The sequence below is a fragment of the Grus americana genome, chromosome 29, assembly GCF_028858705.1.
Source record: "Grus americana isolate bGruAme1 chromosome 29, bGruAme1.mat, whole genome shotgun sequence".
In the NCBI taxonomy this organism is placed as follows: Eukaryota; Metazoa; Chordata; class Aves; order Gruiformes; family Gruidae; genus Grus; species Grus americana.
Genome location: NC_072880.1, coordinates 3,066,933 through 3,082,862, shown reverse-complemented (window position 1 = coordinate 3,082,862; position 15,930 = coordinate 3,066,933). Strand labels below are relative to the sequence as shown.

Below are 15,930 nucleotides of genomic sequence, written 5' to 3'. Positions count from 1 at the left end.
GCCCCGCGCCGGCTTGGGGATGGAGCCAGCTCGGCCTCGCTCGAGGCCACGGAGGGGAACTGCGGTAACCACCTGCCAATCAACGCAATGGCGCTAATTAGCAGTTGGCAAGGCTCCCATCCTCGTTAATTAGCGATAACAAGGATTTATCTCTAGGCCAGATCCAGCGGAGCGGGGAAGGAGCTGCATTCCCCGAGCCGGGCAGGAGCCCGGTGCCCTGCAGCCCCATGTGCCGGAGTCTGTGCCGTGCCCCGGATGGATGACGAGCCGCAGGCGTTAAAATGCGCACTTTTATTTAAATTAGCACTTGGAGAGGACAAGGGCAGCGGGGGCACAAAGGGCAGTTGCATATAAAAATAAACCAGGGTGGCCGGAGCCGTGGGTGCCCCCCGCCCCCCCCCCCCCCGGCTGCCCCCAAGGGAGCCTGAGCCCCCGCGCCGTGTCTTGTCCCCAGGGCCGTGGGGTCCCGGCAGGACACCGTCACCAAGGGGGACACCGGCTGTGGTGAGCTGCTCCCTCCCCGGCAAAAATCCACGGTGCAAACGCACCCTGAGACCCGTATGAAGACGCAGAGGCGAGACCTCCGGTGTGTGTGGGGGGGTGTTCCCCATCCCACCGCCTTTTGAGCGGCACCTTCCTTCACGGCGGTGGTAGTAGAAGAGTTTTTGCAGCGAGCAGCGGCGGCTGGTCCCTCGCCCGGCTCTCGGGACACGGCTCCGCTCCGGGCGGGCGTCAGCAGGAGCTGGTCTGCAGGTTGGCCTCGTTGAGCAGCGAGGCGATGGAGGACGGCCCGTAGGCGCTGTCGAACTCCTCGTCCGAGCTGAGCTGGTCGTCTTGCAGGGAGGAATCGACGGCCGAGCGGGCGGCTTTGCGCCTGGGGAGGGAGAAGAGGGGTCAGTCCCCGCTCAGGGACGGGGCTGGGACCCCCCCCTGCCAGCCCGGCGTCCCGTACCAAGCCTCCTTCTCCAGCGCCTTGATGCGGTTCTGCAGCTGCTCGTTGAGCTCGTGCTGCTCCTCCAGCTCCCGCTGCGCCTTCTTGCGGGCGCCCTCCAGCCGCTCGATCTCCTCCTCCGCCTCGTCCACTTGACGCTTCAGGGCCTTCACCCGCAGGCTCAGCTGCAGGGAGACAGGGCGGTTCCCACGGGATGAGGATGGCCGGCGCGGGACAAGCACCCAAGGGTGCCTGAGGTGGGTCCCGATGCCGCTCGGCCCCCCCCCGCCCCGAGGGCACCCACCTGGTCCTTCTGGTCGCTGACGTGCTGCCGCTCGTCGTCGATCTGGATGGTCAGCTCCTTCACCTTCCTCTCCAGCTTGCGGTTGGAGGACTGCAGGACGCTCTTCTCCCTACGGCAAACCGAGGGGTCGTGGGTGAGCCGGGCCGGCACCCGGTGAGAGCGATGGCACCCCCCCCCCCCCGAGGCGGGGGTCTCCACGGCCGGTACCTCTCCTCCACCTGCAGCTTGTCCTGCAGCTCCTCCACCCGCGCCTCCAGCTGCGAGACGTTGCTGCTGGGTTTCTGCAGCCCCTCCGAGCTGGCCAGGCGGCTCTTCAGCTCCTTGTTCTGCAGGGGGAAACCAAACCAAAGCAACATAAACCCCAAAGTCGTCCCCGTCACCCCCCGCGGGGCTCCCAAAGCGGGTGGGAAAGGCTCAGAGCCTCGCTTATGTAAATCCCGGCGGTGAGTCAGGGCCCAGAAAGCCTTTCCCAAGGAGGAGACGTAACGAGCCGGGTTATATAACGGCAATTAGCTGTGTTGGCACCAGCCGGGGCACGAGGCGAGACCAGGATGTGCCGGGAACCACGAGGTGCAAGAGCCCCCGCCGGCCCCACGCTGCCCGGCATCCCCTGGCTCCCCACTTGCTGCTCTTGAACACCCTCGTTGGCCAAAAAATCCCCCCCAAGCACCACAAACCCAGCTCCTCTCCCCGTCCCGCACAGCAGCATCGCCCCGGCTTCGTCAACCGAGCAGCGGTAACAACGGTGGGCACCGCCGGGCCGGGCCCCGCGGCGTCAGCAGTAGGAGCCCCGTGTTTTTCTTGGCAGCGGCAGTTCCGCACCGGGAACAAGAACAGCTTGGGGAGCTTAGTTCCCATCCATCATCTCGTTAGGAGCCAGCTCGGGGTTAGGTAACGAAGGGTTTGGAGCGCAAGCCCGGGCAGGCTGGCAGGGGGATCCCGCGGGAATGCCGCCCCGGGGAGATGCCGGGCGGCTCCAAGGATGCTCCAGCCAGGGCTGCGCCATGGGGCGGCTGGGACGGGCCGGATCCAGCGCGGGGAGGAAGAGGAGGAACGGTTTTACGGGAGGAAAAGCGCCGGGGAAGCACGGTCCCTCTCCCGGGGCCGCACCGGGACGCTTTGCCCGGCATCGCTCACAGCACAAGGGGTCCGGCTGCCCTCCGGCTGGCCCCAGGGCCGTGGGCTGGACGCGGCGCAGCTGTACCTGCCTCTCCAGCGAGACCTTGTCGCACTCCAGGTCCTGCCGGCAGGAGCGTTCCTGCAGCAGCTCTGCCCGCAGCTGGTCGATCTGGGGACAAGGACACGGCACCGGTTGGTTTTGCCGCGTCCTCCGCCGCAATGGTCGCTCGGCGAGAGATCGGGGCCACCGCAATTTCTGCCCACGACACCGGTGCCGCAGAGCACGGGTGGACTCGGTGCACCCAACAGCCGCACGGTGGCCGTCCCACGGCACACAGCCGGTATCGGTGACACCAAAACCCCCCGACGAGAGGATTTTGGTTCCTTCCTAAATCAGTTACTGCCGTTCTGGCGAGTGGCCCAGACAAGGGCTGCAATTTTCCACTGGAGGGTTTAAACTGGTTGAACTGGGATTTGGGGACCCGGCTGCGTTCCCAGCTCTGCCCAGCACCGCGGGGCACGGCGGCACGGCCGTGCCAGGGGCAGGAATGGGTTTGATTCACCGACGGAGCAAAACCAGAACCGCCCCAGGGGCCTCTTTCAGGTCGACCAAGGCGAAACGCGCGGCTTTTAAAGCGAAGGAGATGGGAGTTGGTATAAAAAGTTGCCGGATCGCGGTGGGGCAGGAGGGAGAGGGGCTGTGAGCGGAGGAGCTGCCGGTCCCGGTAAAACCCAGCGCCGCTGGACCCCGGGAGGCTCGGCAGGCAGCTGCCACCCGCTCGCAGAGCTCCAGCACCGGCTCCGGCTTTGAAGGTAATAGAGGGAGGGGAGAGCCCGGAGCCCGGCGTAATTTAACCCCAGCTTCCTGCACAAACACAAACCTGACTCCGTCATTTCAGGGGATTTCTGGTTTTGGTTTGGTTTGGGGTTTTTTTGCACCAAGCTCATGTAATTCCCATTTGCGCCCAAACCAGCTTTTCAGACACCGTCATCCCGATTGCATTTAGAGTGATGGCGGGCTCCGGGCTGCTCGCTAACGACTCATTAATGGGGTTTTAACTCCGGTGAGCAGCTCCGGAGCAGGATTTAACTCCGAGGATCCGAGTTATCCAGCGCCATTTGGCCGGGGCTGGGGGCTCTGCCACGGCACCGCCTGCCCTACCTGGTCTCTGCTCCGGTTGACCCTCTCCGTCAGCAGCTCCACCGTGGTCCTCTCCTCGTCCAGCTCCACCTCCAGGCGCTTGGACTTCTCCTGCAAGGAGACGGGACCAGGGGGGTCAGAAGGGCCTCGGGGTCCCCGCGGGCAGGGGGGGCTGGGGCCAGCCGGGGCCGACGAGCTGGGATGCTGCAGGGAGGGATTCGCTCCAGCGCTTCCAGCCCAGCAAAACCCAACCGGTCCGGAAGGCTCCGACGCAGCCCGGGAGGTAGAATGGAGACGCTCGGATATGAGACACGGCAGCTCGATGCCGCGCGGACCCCCGCGCACCCGTCGCCCCGTCGGGGGAGAATAACCCGCAGAGCAACAGCCTGCGGCAAGCCGAGCCGCCGGGCAATGCCGGACAGAGCCGAAACAAAGCCGGCTGCGCTGGCAATTAATAAATATTTATTAATATTAGCAGTAGCACACCCCCCCTCCCAGCGCTGCCGGGCTGCGTAACTCCTCTTTGGCTGCGGGACGGAGGATGCCTGGGCGAGCTCTGCCCCTTGCTGTTAGCACACAGCACTGCAGCAACGGGGCGAGCGGTTTTGGGGTGCCGCGCAGCGCTCCCCACCTCCAGCGCCTTGGCGTGCCGCGAGCGATCATCCTGGGAGCGCTTCTTGGTCTCCATCTCCTGCTCGAGGTTGTGCAGGCGCTGGAGCAGCACCTCCTTATCCAGCAGCACGCTCTCCCGCTCCGCCTGGCTGTCCTGCAGCGCTTGCTTCAGCCGGGCGACCTGCGGCGCGCAGGGAAGAGGCGTCCCCACGTGAGACGCGTCCCGAGGGTCCCCACGGAGGGACGGAGAGGACGGCGTGGGGACCCACAACCCGCCAGCGCTCGCCGTACCTCGTCCTGCAGCCGCCCCACGCTGAACTGCATCTTTTCCACCTCGGCGCCCCGATCCTTGGCTTGTTTTTGGGAGTCCGTGATCTCCTTCCGCGACTTCTCCTTGAACTCCTCCAGCTGCGACTTCAGCACGGCCAGCGAGCTGTGCGACTCCTCCGTCATCTGCGCCAGCTGCGGCAGAGCGGGGACGGCTCAGGAGCCGGGGGACCAGCCTTACGCACCCCGTCCTGAGCTGACGGGGCTCGAGGTGGGAGAAGATACCCGTGGCTGTGGGGCTGGGGGGGCACGTTCCTGCCCCGTGGGCTCAGGAGCATCACGGCGAGGGGCGCGAGCCCTGCCAGAGCAGCCTGGATGAGCCCGGACTCTGCGCAGGCACCGGGCTCTTGCCGGAGCCGCTTGGGGAAGGGCAGGGGACAGCACGGCCCCGGGACACTGATCCCTGGGGATGGCGGGGGTTCGTGGAGTCTCCCGGGACATCAGGGAAGGATGGGTCCCAACTGGCTCGGCAGGGAAACCGGCTCCGTGCCCGATGTCCCGGATCCCTCCCCTAACCCAGCGAGGGGAGATCTCCATCCCACGGCACAGAGACCGGGTGTCGCGGCACACAATGCCCCACGGGACGGGGGTCCTGGGGGTGCCAAGGGAACAGGCGCCCCAACCTCTTTGTTCAGCTTCTCAGTGGTGCGGTCGAGCAGGCGCTTCTGCTCCTCCAGCTCGCTCTTGGCGCGCTTGAGCTGCTCCTTCTGCCGCTGCTCGTCCTGGTAGGACGCGCTCAGCTCCTGGTGCTCCTGCGTCAGCCGGGCCAGGCTCCGCTGCACCTCCTCCAGGCGGGTCTCCAGCGACCGCTTGGCCATCAGCAGCTCCTGCTCCCGCTCCGTGGCTTCGCCCAGCGACTCCTCCATCTGCCTGCGCTCTGCCTGCGAGGACGGGGCTCTTCAAACTCCTTCCCGAGGCCGGGGAACAGCTCAGGGCAGCTCAGGAGCGGCCGCAGCCCCGGTACCTCCAGTTTGGTGACCTTCTCCTTGAGCCGTGCCTGGGAGCCCTCCCAGTTCTCGCCCAAGCGCTCGTACTCCTTCAGCTGCGTCTCCATCCCCAGGACCTTCCTCCTCAGGTCGTCGTTCTGCTCCTGCACCTCCTGCAGGCTGGACTCAAGGGTCTTCCTCGCCTGCTCCGAAGCCTCCCGCGCGCTCTCCAGGGAAGCCTTTGCCTGCAACGCGGCCACGGCGCAGGGTGGACCTGGGACCAGCCTTTGGGGGGGCTTCGGGGGGGGCAGTTTGGGCTTGCAGCCCTCGGGACGGCTGGCGGGGGGCAAACCCCGTCCCCCACGCTCACCTTGGCGGCCTCATCCCGCTCGTCCTGGAGCTGCTGCAGGTCTCTGCGGTACCGCTCCAGCTCCCCATCGCGGCTGGACGCCTCTTCCCGCATGGTGCCTTTCAGCGCCGCCAGCTCCCGCTCCCGCTGCCGCAGCAGCTCCTCCTGCGTCCGCTTCTCCGCCGACAGCTCCCGCTGCGCCTCCCGCGCCTGCCGCAGCTCCTGGGACGGAGGGGACGGGGAGTCGGGGACCCTTGGTGCTGGACATCGTCCCCGGCGCTGCGTGCGCCTCCTCCCTCGTCACCCACCTTCCTCAGCGCCTCCAGCTCGCCGGGGTCCACCGCGCTGCTCCGCGCCTGGTCTGCCTCCTCCCGGGCGGCCGTGAAGCGCTCCTGCAGCTCCCGCAGCTCCTCCTCAAACTCCTCCCGCTCCATCTTCACCTGCAGCAGCCTGGAGAGGGGCAGGATGAGGCCATCCAAACCCATCCTCGTGTCCTCGTGCCCTGCGCCCCCGTCCCCAGGCCCCAGCGTGCCCGGATAGCGGCACCCGGCTCGGCCGTCGCCTTCCTCCCCACATGCCCAAGGGAGGAAGAGGAGGGCCAGCCCCATCCCAGCTCCCAACCTGTTTTAACAGGGTTTGGAGCAAAGATGCTGGATGGTCACGAGCGGCTGGACCTCCCCAAAAGCTGCTCGTGCCTCGGGCTCAGCCGCAGCCCCGGCACTTACTCCTGCTTGGTGGCGCGGAGCTCATCCTTGTTCTTCTGGAACATGTCCCGCCAGTGCCCCGTCTCCTCCGCGCTCTCCTCCAGCTCCCGCTGCAGGTTCCTCACCACGGCGTTGATCTTCTGCTTCTCCGACTCCAGGTTGGCCTGATCCTGGAGCGAAGCGTGGAGCGCTCACTCGCAGAGCGGCATCCTCACGGGATGCTCCAACGACGCTGAGGTCCTGCCCCGGTTAATGCCCCCCGAACCGGCCCAGGGAACCCACGCAGGGCCCCGGGGAGCCCCCACCCCTCCGCAAACCAGCTCTGCTCCCCCCCCCCCCCGCCAGCACCTCTGTCCTGGGGCAGCGAGAGCCGGGGCGGATGGATGCTCCGATGGGGTGAGTTTGGGGTGGGACACAAACCCCATTTCCAGCTCAGGACCATTTAAAGGGGGAATTCTGAGCAAGACCCCGTCCCTCCCCAGCAGCCCTGCTCAGGACCGGACCTGTGAGACGCCCTCCATGCTGCGCCGCAGCTGCTCCATGTCGCTCTGGTACTGCTGCCGGACGCGGTCGAGCTCCTTGTCGTGGCTGGCCACCTCCTCCTTGAGGGCTCCCTTCAGCGCCGTCAGCTCCCGCTCCCGCAGCCGCAGCTGCTCCTCCTGCCGCTGTTTGGAGCTCAGGGCTTCCTCCAGCTCCTCCCGGGTCTCCAGCAGCTCCTGGGCAAAGGGGACAGCCAGGCTCGGCGGCAGAGAGGTGACGGAGGGGGACGCTCACACCCCTGGTGCGACCGTCACACCATACCTTGTACAAGGCTTCGCCGTCCGGGGACGTGCCGGAGCCCTCGCGCAGGCGGTCGAGCTCTCGGTGCGTCGCCAGCAGCCGCTCCTCGCAGTCGCCCAGCCGGGTCTCCGCCTGCTCCTTGGCCGTTTTCACCTCGCGCAGCCTGGCGGGGAGCGCGGGGGCCCTCAGACCTGCTCCGCCTCGAGACCCCGGCCGCGTCTGCACCCCGAGGGGCCGCGGCTGCAGCACCCACGCACGAGCAGCTACACCAGCGGGCGGCTCGTCCTGGCGTGGCAAAGGGGACGGGGACAGCGGGGGGTGACAGCCACCCGCCCTGCGCTGCCCCAGCCCTCGGCCCCCTCCCACCGCCCTCCCTCAGCGTCCCCAGCCCTGGTGCTCCTACTCTTGCAAACTCCTCTGCAGCTCCTGGGTTTTCTTGTCCAGGGCCCCCCGCAGCCGCTGGCTCTCCCCTTCGGCCTCCCGCAGCCGGGCTTCCACGGCCCGAGCGGAGCTGCTCCTGCCCGGCTCCCTGCTCAGCTCCAGCTTCTGGCGGAGCTGCAGGAGGGGGGACACCGGTTACATCCCCTCCTGGGGACAGAACGGCCCCGGCCCCCTCCCCAGCATCCCCCCGCCCCCGGCTCCGGTGGGGACGGGAAAGACGCCTGCACCCCCGGCATCCCTGAGACACCCTGGCGGGGCGTAAAACAGACCGGGAGAAAATTTGGTCTTGCCTGGGCGCCCAAGCGAAGGGGGCTCAGCGCAGGGATCCATCGCGCTTCCCCCCTCCCCAGGGATACAAACCGCCATCCCCCGGCCCCCCCGGCCCCCCCGGCCTGGCCTCACCTTGGTCTCCTCGTCGAGCTTCTCCTGCAGCTCCTCCACCTTCCTGGCCAGGTCCCTGTGCTGGGGCTGGGGACACGCCGCGTCCTTGGCGGGACCCTGGGAAGACCCCCCCGGGCTCACTCGGTGGGCTCGGGGCTCCACGATGCCCCTGTCAGCTGTGCCCCACCGGGTCCCGTCCCCGGCACGCGGGGACACGGCGCCAGGCAGGCAGAGCCCCTGGGGGGCTCGGGGACCGGTCACCCCCCCCCGCAGTGGGGAGCAGCACCGGGACGGCCCTGACTCACCGCCAGCTCCTGCATCTTCTCCAGCAGCCGGGCAGTTTTCCTCCTCAGGGAGATTTCGCTCTCGCTGCTCCTGCGGGCGTCAGAGTGGGGGGAAGCGTTTGGGTATGGGGGGGGCGAGGGCTGAGCCCGGGGTGTGGGAACACCCCCAGCGCTTCGTCGCTCGTTCCCCCCCAAAATCCTGAGCACCAGCCGGCTACAGGGGCACCCCCGCTCCCAAAGCGCCCCGCAGCATCCCAGCCGCAGCCAGCGGGGCTTTGGGAAGGGGCAGGGAGTGGCGGGGGCATTCGGGGGGGGCTTTGGGGGGCTCACCCCTCCTTCAGGATGCCGTAGATGAGCTCCTTGGGGTGCTCGCTGCTGCCGGGCTGGGCGACCTCCCGCTGGTCCCGCAGCAGGTCCGGGGTGGATTTGAGCTGCCGCGAGGGACAAAAAACTCTCAGCTCCGGCAAGGACACGAGTCCCCCCACCGCCCCCCAAACCCCGCCGCTCCGGAGGACGCTGGCACTCGCCAGGGTGCTGGTTCCCCCCTCGGTTCAGGAGCTTGTGACCCCATCAGGATCCTGATGTGACCCCGGTACCTGCAGCTCTGCCCGGGCTTTGCTCTGCAGCCGCTCGGTCGTGGGCTCCTCCGCACCCCGGTTCGCCCGCTGGCTCCTCGTCCCCCCGATCTCCACCCCCCCAGCCACGCTCGGCCGGCTCAGGCTCAGGCTGCCAGCGGGCACCGAGGGCTGGGGGTGAACGGCACCGGCCTGGCGCTGGTCACCGCTCAGCTCCCTGGCATCCGGCACGTTGCGGTGGGAGATGCGGCTGTCCAGGCTCTGCGAGCGTTTCCTCTCCTCCGAGGGGATCCGGCCCCTCCTGGCCGTCCGGCCTCGCTGCTGCACCTTCCCGTCGAATTTGCTGATGAGCGAATCCACCGAGGAGAGGGGTTTGGTGTCCACGTCGCTGCCGCCGGCGGCCACCGCGGCCTCCGTGCCCAAGGAGGGGTCCTTGGCCACGGCCTCTGAGCCGGAGGCTTTGCTCCGCTCCGGTGCGATGTTCAACATGCTGCTGCTTTTGCCGCCGGCCAGAGCCCGGTGGTGCCGGCTGCCGCTGGCCCGGGGAGCGCTGGCGGCAAAGGGCTCCTCCGCGTCAGCGCCGAGCAGATCCCCGTGGGACTGCGTCCTCCGCAGCTCCTCACCGAGCGGCCGCTTGCCCGGCGGAGGTTTGGGCTCGTGCCGGGAGGTCGCCGAGACGCCGCCTGCCTCCTCGTCTGAGGTGCTGTAGGACGAGCCGTGCCGGGGCTGCCGCCCCACATAGGGGTTTTCCGGCAGGTCCGAGTCGGAGCTGATGGAGCCGGAGGGCTGGGGGCCGGCGGGGGGGTTCGGGTAGGAGCCCTCACTCTTGATCTGCACCCCGAAGGAGTCGCCGCCCTTCTCGCCGCTGTTGAGGACGACAAAGGGCTGCCCGGCGATGCCCTGCACCCGCACAGCCACGCCGTAGGAGCCGGGTTTGCCCCGCGCCTTGGGGGGTCTCCGGGGCTCCTGCAGGTCGTTGATGAAGCGGATCTGGACGCCGTAGTCCACAGGGCTCTGCTTCTCCGCCATTGCCGTGCTCGCCGGCCACTCCATCCTCGGGGCTCAGCACCGCGGTCCTGGGCTGGCGGGGGGGGGAGAGGGAGGGCAGAGTCAACCTCGGATCGGAGACGGCGCTCGGCGAGGGTCCGGCAGTGCCGGAGGACAGGCGGTGCCAGCGCTGCAGCGTCCCCAGGACAGGCTGAGGACAGGGCTTTGCTGTGCCGGCACCGGCATCGCCCGGCTGCTCCCGGGGGGACGCTGGGGAGGGCAGGGAGAGCAAACCCCCCCCCCCAGCACCCCGCACAAAGCATCGGCGCCCGGACCCTCACCGCGTCTCCCGCCGCTCAGCCTTGGCAGGACTCGGGGATGCGGAGGGTTTGCAGAGATCCCGGCCGGGTTCCGCAGCCCAGCTTCGCTCCCGCTGCCTCCCGGGCGCCTGCGGAACGCCGCAGCCTCGCTGCAACCGGAGCGCTGGTGTCCCTCAGCATCACCCCAGCACCCGCCGTCCCCGTGGCCGGGGCAGCCGCCCATGTCCCGTGGGGAGGGGACAGATATGAGCAGTGACATATTGGGAGCAGCGTGATGTAACCCTCCCCCTCGGTCCCGGCAGCACCCAGGGCGATGCCGGCCGGCGGGAGAGCGGCAGAAGCGGAGGAGGCGGGGGGGTGGGCTCCCCTATAGGCACCAGGGGGGTTTAAGTGACGGAAAAGCCCCAGATCAGCCCCCGACCCCACGGCAACAGGTTTTCGCCCCCCCAGAGCACCGGAAGCAGCGGCGGCTCCTTTCTCGGCTGTAAATAAACGGGACGCCAGGAGCAACGCGAGGTGCGGGAGCGCTCGGCCTGCGCCCGCGTCCCTGGGGAGTGTGTCCCAGGGGACCCCGGGACACAGCAGGACCCCACGCCGGGTGGGGGGTGCTTAAACACATCCTGTGCCCAGAGAAAAAACAAACCAGCAAACCCCAAACCCCAGAATTGCAGCTCAGGTCCGGACATCGCCCCCGAAGCTGCCCCAGCCCGGAACGGGCAGGGATGGAGCACGAACGCGGCCGAGGCAGCAGGACGCCCGGCGCAGCCGGGATCTCCCACGGCCTCGTGTCAACCCCCAGCCCGCGTCTCCCCCCGCACCCACCCCAGGGAAGAAGCCGGAGCCCCGCTGCCGTGGGACCCCGCTTTCTGCCGGGCCCCGAGCAGCAGCGTGGGCCGGAGGCAGCGGCGGGTGCCGGGCAGTGCCAGGAAGGACGAGCCCTTTGGTTCCCCGGGCCCTGCCAGCTCCCCACCACCGCCATCTGCTCCCGTCCCCCGGCCAAACTCGGGGTGGGGGGTGGCGGCATTTTGCCGGAGTCCCAACAAGCCCTTCGGGTCTCCCGCATCCCGCCCCAGACCCAGCGGCGAGGGCACCAACAGGGGTGGGAGAAGAGCCCCCGTCTCGTGAGCTCATTATCCCTGCACGGCGTACAGCTAACGAGATCAGCAACGGACACCAGCCTCTCTAAATACACGCTAAGCCCGGCGCCTGCAGCGAGAGCCCCTACAGCAAATCCCATCAGTCCCGTCCCTGCGGGCACCGCAGCACGTCCCCCCCCGAACCGTGGGGACGGGGGCTCTGGGAGGAGCAGGGCGGCCACCGACCCGCCGCGGTGAGCAGGGGAGGGGGAACCAGCTTCGGCAGCAAAAACGCAGAATTTTCCACTGCTGCCAGCGTCCAAAGTGCGGCCGCGACGAGGCAGAGCCCAGGCGGGGAGAGGTTCGGCCCGACCGCTATCGGGGTGGGAGCCGAGCCCTGGGCGCAGCACCCGCCTTGGGAAGACCTTTGGATGGGCGGCGAGGGGCGGCACGGCATCGCGGCGTCCTCCTGCGGCATTGCCAGCGGGGCAGGGGCTCGCCGAGCAAAGCGCCGGCTTGTGCCAGCGTCACCGCCACCGGCAAAGGACGCGGCTCTGCGCCCCCCCCCCGCCGTCCCCTCCCTGGCACGAGCGGGAAGCAGGTGGCGGATAACCGGGGGGGTCGGATGCGGTTGGGAACGTCGCCGGGCTCCAACCCAGCCGGCGCAGGATGAGGCCGGGGAGGGGAAGAGCTGCTCTCTCACACCGGTCTGCGAGGCACCGGCTTCGCTCCCGGCTTTGGGGGGCCCCGGCGGCAGGAGCCGGGCGTTTGGGGGGGCCGGGAGGAGGCAGGTGAGCGAGGCCTGGCCCGTAATCTCCCAGGAATGTCTCCCTCCTCCTGGAAGGGCTCCAGCTCGCAGATAAAGGGCTGGAGCTGGACGGCATTCCTGCGTGGGAGAACAACACCCAGCCCCGGGCTGGAAACAGCCCCAGGAGGGGATTTCACTGGAAACCGCAGGGAAGGAGCCGGGACGCGGGAGGGACGGAGAATTGGGGCTAAACCCCGGGCTGGTTCTTGTCCCCGGGGCCCACGCTTGTGCTCCAGCACCCCCCAGCGCTGCCCCAGGCCGGGCTGGCAGCCACGGTGGCACTGGGCAGCGGGGGTCCCGCGCCCGGCCAAGGACACAGCAGAGCTGGCAGGAGCGGGCAGGCGGCAAACCGGCAGGAGAGGTCTCTTGCCGGTGGTCACACACCTCCGGCATCACGCTGCCGGCCGGCAGCGCCGGGGATGGCAGGCGGCCAGCTCCGCTCGCCCGGATCGGCGGCACAATAAGCCCTTTGTGCCGACGACGTTAACCCAGAAAGTTGTTTTGCAATTTGCAGGCGGTGCTGGAAAAAGCTCCTACGCCGAGCGGGGCTCTGTGTCACCGCGGTTCGCCCCGGCTCCCCGCTCCTGTCCGATGCCGAAAACACCCCGGTGGGAAAGACAACGGCTGCCAGGTCGGGCTGATCCTCCTCCATCAAGGTCAGCCGGTAATTCGACCGCGGGCAGTCGCACGCCGGGACCCCGGCAAGGAACCGGCACGGTTTCGCGTTGAAGCCAGAGCCCACCTCTGAGCCACCTCGGTCGAACTGAGCAGGTCGGATCCTGCGGCCGCCGCACCCCCGAGCACGAGGAGCAAAAGCCGTCGGATTATCCCAAAGCACTTCGTGCCTGGGCCGACATTGCGGGGAAGGGGCCGGCAGAGATGCGCAAACCCGGCGTTTCTCCCCCATCACCTGGATTTTTGGCTCCCGGCACGGTTTAGGCTGTTTCCGCCGAGGGTTTCCCCAAAGCTCTGCCCCGTCTGCAGCGCCGCTTGCTCAGCCGTGTTTGTACGCAGCCCTGGTTTTGCTCGGGGCCAAAGTCCGGGGCTGATTTCGGGCGCAGGCAGCACACGCCGTGCCTGTGCCCTGCCCGTCACCGGGCCAGCCCGCGCCGACACCGGCAGAGACCGGCTATTCCTGCTCTCCCGCAAACTCCGGAGCACAAAACCCCGATAAATCCTCGGCCGAGCACGTGAGCCGAGCGCTGCCGGCTGGGCCGGAGGAACCCGAAACCAGGGCACCTGCGTCACGCCACAGGGACGGTCTCACCGTGACGCCGGGGTGCCGGCATCGCGCCGGGGGCTGGAGAGGGATGTCTGTGGGGGATGAGGGGCAGGCGACGTCCCCCGGGGCTCCCCTGGGAGCTGATAAGGGCCGAATTCCTCCCCATCCCAACCCAGCCGCGGGCAGAGCCCTCAGGTTAATCATCAACCCAGATACTGGAAAATCCCGTTCCCTGCCGCTCCCAGGGCCCCGTTTCGGAAACCGAAGGCCCGTGTGTGTCCCCCCCCTCCGTGGGACCCCGATGCCGGGGTCAGACCCGAAACCAAACGTCGTCACCCCCAGGGCAGCGCTCGAACGCGGCGCCCCGAGACCACCGGCGCGGCACGAGCCGCACTAACGTGTTTACCGCAGCGCCGATCAGGTCGGTTTACTGGTTTCCAAGCGAGCCACGCCTTTGAAACCAGAATTATTTTCATCCACACGCTCGTGGGGATAAATATTTCCTGGGGGACACCGGCGGGGAGCGAGGAAGAGCCCCGGGGACATAACGTGGATCCGCAAAGGCCAACAGGTCCCCGGTGCTGCAGGGCTGGGACGCCCTGGTTTCACCCCAAACTGGGGACCCCCCGTGTGTGTCCCCCCCTCCATCGCTGCGATCCCCAGGGCCGGCTCGGGCAGCGCGAACACCAGCACACAAAGCCCCCGGAGACGGCAAAACCTTCATCCCCCTTCCCCGGGACAGGTAGCGGAGGCGACGCTGCAGCTGCCGCCCCAAAACAAGGCGCTGCCGAGGGGAGACGCTGCGACGCGGCCACGACGCAGCGGGCGAGGGGCTCCATCGGCCAACGGCACCTTATCTCCCCGGCTGGAGATGGAAAACCCAGCTCGCTCCGAACCAGCTCGACTGGTCGGCGTGGTGGGAGAGGAAAGGCGGCGGGGGAGCAAGCCGCAAACACCCTCCCAAACAAAAGCTTGCGACGGGGCAGAGGACGGGGACGGGTTAGCGAGACCCGGAGCGTCGCGGACCTCGAGATGCAAATAAGTGTCGAGGCAGCGACTAAGTCGGATGGCAGCGGGGATGACACCCAAGCCCTAGATTTTTCTTTCTTATTTAAACAGGCTGCTAAAAATACCGCCCAGGAGCCCGGGGAAGTAGGGCAGCTCCACGCATGAAAGTTTCAGGAGGTGCCGCGTTACGGCGGGGCAGCGCCCCGGCCCCCAGCACCCACAGCGCTCCCGCACCCGCGAGGACTTTCCCGTGAACCCGCCAGGTCCAAAGGGCTTTCCCCCCCCCTCCGGGGTGTAACTCGCCCTCCCGGCTCCGGGTGAGACGAGGCAGGGGGTGATTAACTCCACGCTAAGGAGGAGAAGCGGCCACCCCTCCGGAGGGATGCTATAGGGTCCCTGCACGGGACCTGCGCTCGAAGGACAGGAGCGCCTGCGGGTGCAACTTCCGTAGGGAACGCAGGTCCCTTGGGGACAGGACAGGCTCCGCAGGCGGCGGGTAAAGGCAGTTCCTATAGGGGCTATAGGGGACAGCGGATCCCGGTGCGGGGGAGCCGGTAGGAGAGGGACAACCCAGGTCCCTCACCGGGGGAGCAGCCTGGGGGTCCCTATAGGGTCTGCTATAGGGCAGGTCCCACCCTGGGGGGAAGAGCCCCTGTGGGCACTGCCACAGGCCGGGCACCCGCCAAGGCCAAGGCCAAGGCCCCCCCCAGCACGGAGAGCCCGACGGGCCCCGGCCCTATGGGTTCCGCCGCAGGGCAGGGCACACCGCAGGAAGGGCGGCCCGTACGGCCCCGGCCCCTGTAGGCGCTGCCGTGGGGCAGGGCACGCTGCGGAAAGGACACCACCTATAGCGCCGGCACCTATGGGCGCTGCCGTGGGGCAGGGCACGCACCAGAGATAACCGCTTCTACAGCCCCGGCACCTATGGGCGCTGCCGTGGGGCAGGACGCGCTCCCGGGACAGCAGCCCCCCCCGGTCCCCCCGGTCCCTCCATCCCCCCGGTCCTCCCCGATCCCCCCGGTCCCCGCAGCCCCCCCGATCCCTCCATCCCCCCGGTCCCCCCCGATTCCCCCGGTCCCTCCATCCCCCCGGTCCCCCCCGATTCCCCCCGGTCCCCACGATCCCCCCGTCCCCCCCGCACTCACCGCCCGCCGCCGGCGCCGCTCCCGCCGCTGCCCACCGCAACCTGTTACCTTCGCCCGGGCCCCGCCCTCGGGCCCGCCCATTGGCCCGCGCCGCGCCCAGCCCCGCCCCGGGGCGGGGACAGACCCGCGAGGCCACGCCCCCTAACCACGCCCCTCCGGCTAACGGCCCGCATCGGTGCACGTGGGGCACGGCCAGCAGAGCGGCGCCATCTTGGGGAGGGAGCTCCGTCCGGGGCAGCGGCACCTCCGTGCTCCTGAACGGCCTCGCCCGTCCCCGCCTGCCCCCTGGACACGGTGCGGCGGAGCCAGTGCCAGCCCCTCCCGCCCCCGCGATGAGCCCCTGCGGCTCCCGATCCTTCAGGGACAGCGGAGGGACCCCCCGGGGCCTACGCAGGAGAGTTCCGCCACACACGAGATGGCGCCGGGCCCCGCCCTCCCCTCCCGGCTGGCTCGGGCCACGCCCAGGGTGGGCTCGGCCTACGGCGGCCGG

At 68.8% G+C, this 15,930-nt stretch overlaps 1 protein-coding gene across 4 annotated transcripts; it reads right to left on the bottom strand.

Moving 5' to 3' along the window:
* Positions 1 to 433: 433 nt before the first annotated feature.
* Positions 434 to 15,890, bottom strand: CGN (cingulin). 4 transcript variants are annotated; one of them, XM_054806597.1, is made up of 21 exons: positions 15,441 to 15,890; positions 8,896 to 9,955; positions 8,630 to 8,730; positions 8,321 to 8,390; positions 8,037 to 8,132; positions 7,597 to 7,748; positions 7,215 to 7,356; positions 6,917 to 7,129; positions 6,435 to 6,583; positions 6,018 to 6,159; positions 5,731 to 5,931; positions 5,399 to 5,605; positions 5,058 to 5,315; positions 4,399 to 4,569; positions 4,127 to 4,288; positions 3,517 to 3,606; positions 2,440 to 2,523; positions 1,443 to 1,561; positions 1,236 to 1,344; positions 953 to 1,116; positions 434 to 874 (listed from the first exon to the last, which is right to left on the bottom strand). In XM_054806597.1, the coding sequence occupies exons 2-21, from the start codon at positions 9,925 to 9,927 to the stop codon at positions 733 to 735; spliced, it is 3,804 nt and encodes a 1,267-aa protein (XP_054662572.1). In that variant the 5' UTR covers positions 9,928 to 9,955; positions 15,441 to 15,890; the 3' UTR covers positions 434 to 732. The 4 variants fall into 4 exon arrangements, with proteins under 4 accessions (XP_054662572.1, XP_054662574.1, XP_054662573.1 ...); XM_054806599.1 differs by lacking the exon at positions 15,441 to 15,890 and adding an exon at positions 13,333 to 13,352; XM_054806598.1 differs by lacking the exon at positions 15,441 to 15,890 and adding an exon at positions 12,976 to 13,319.
* Positions 15,891 to 15,930: the final 40 nt, after the last annotated feature.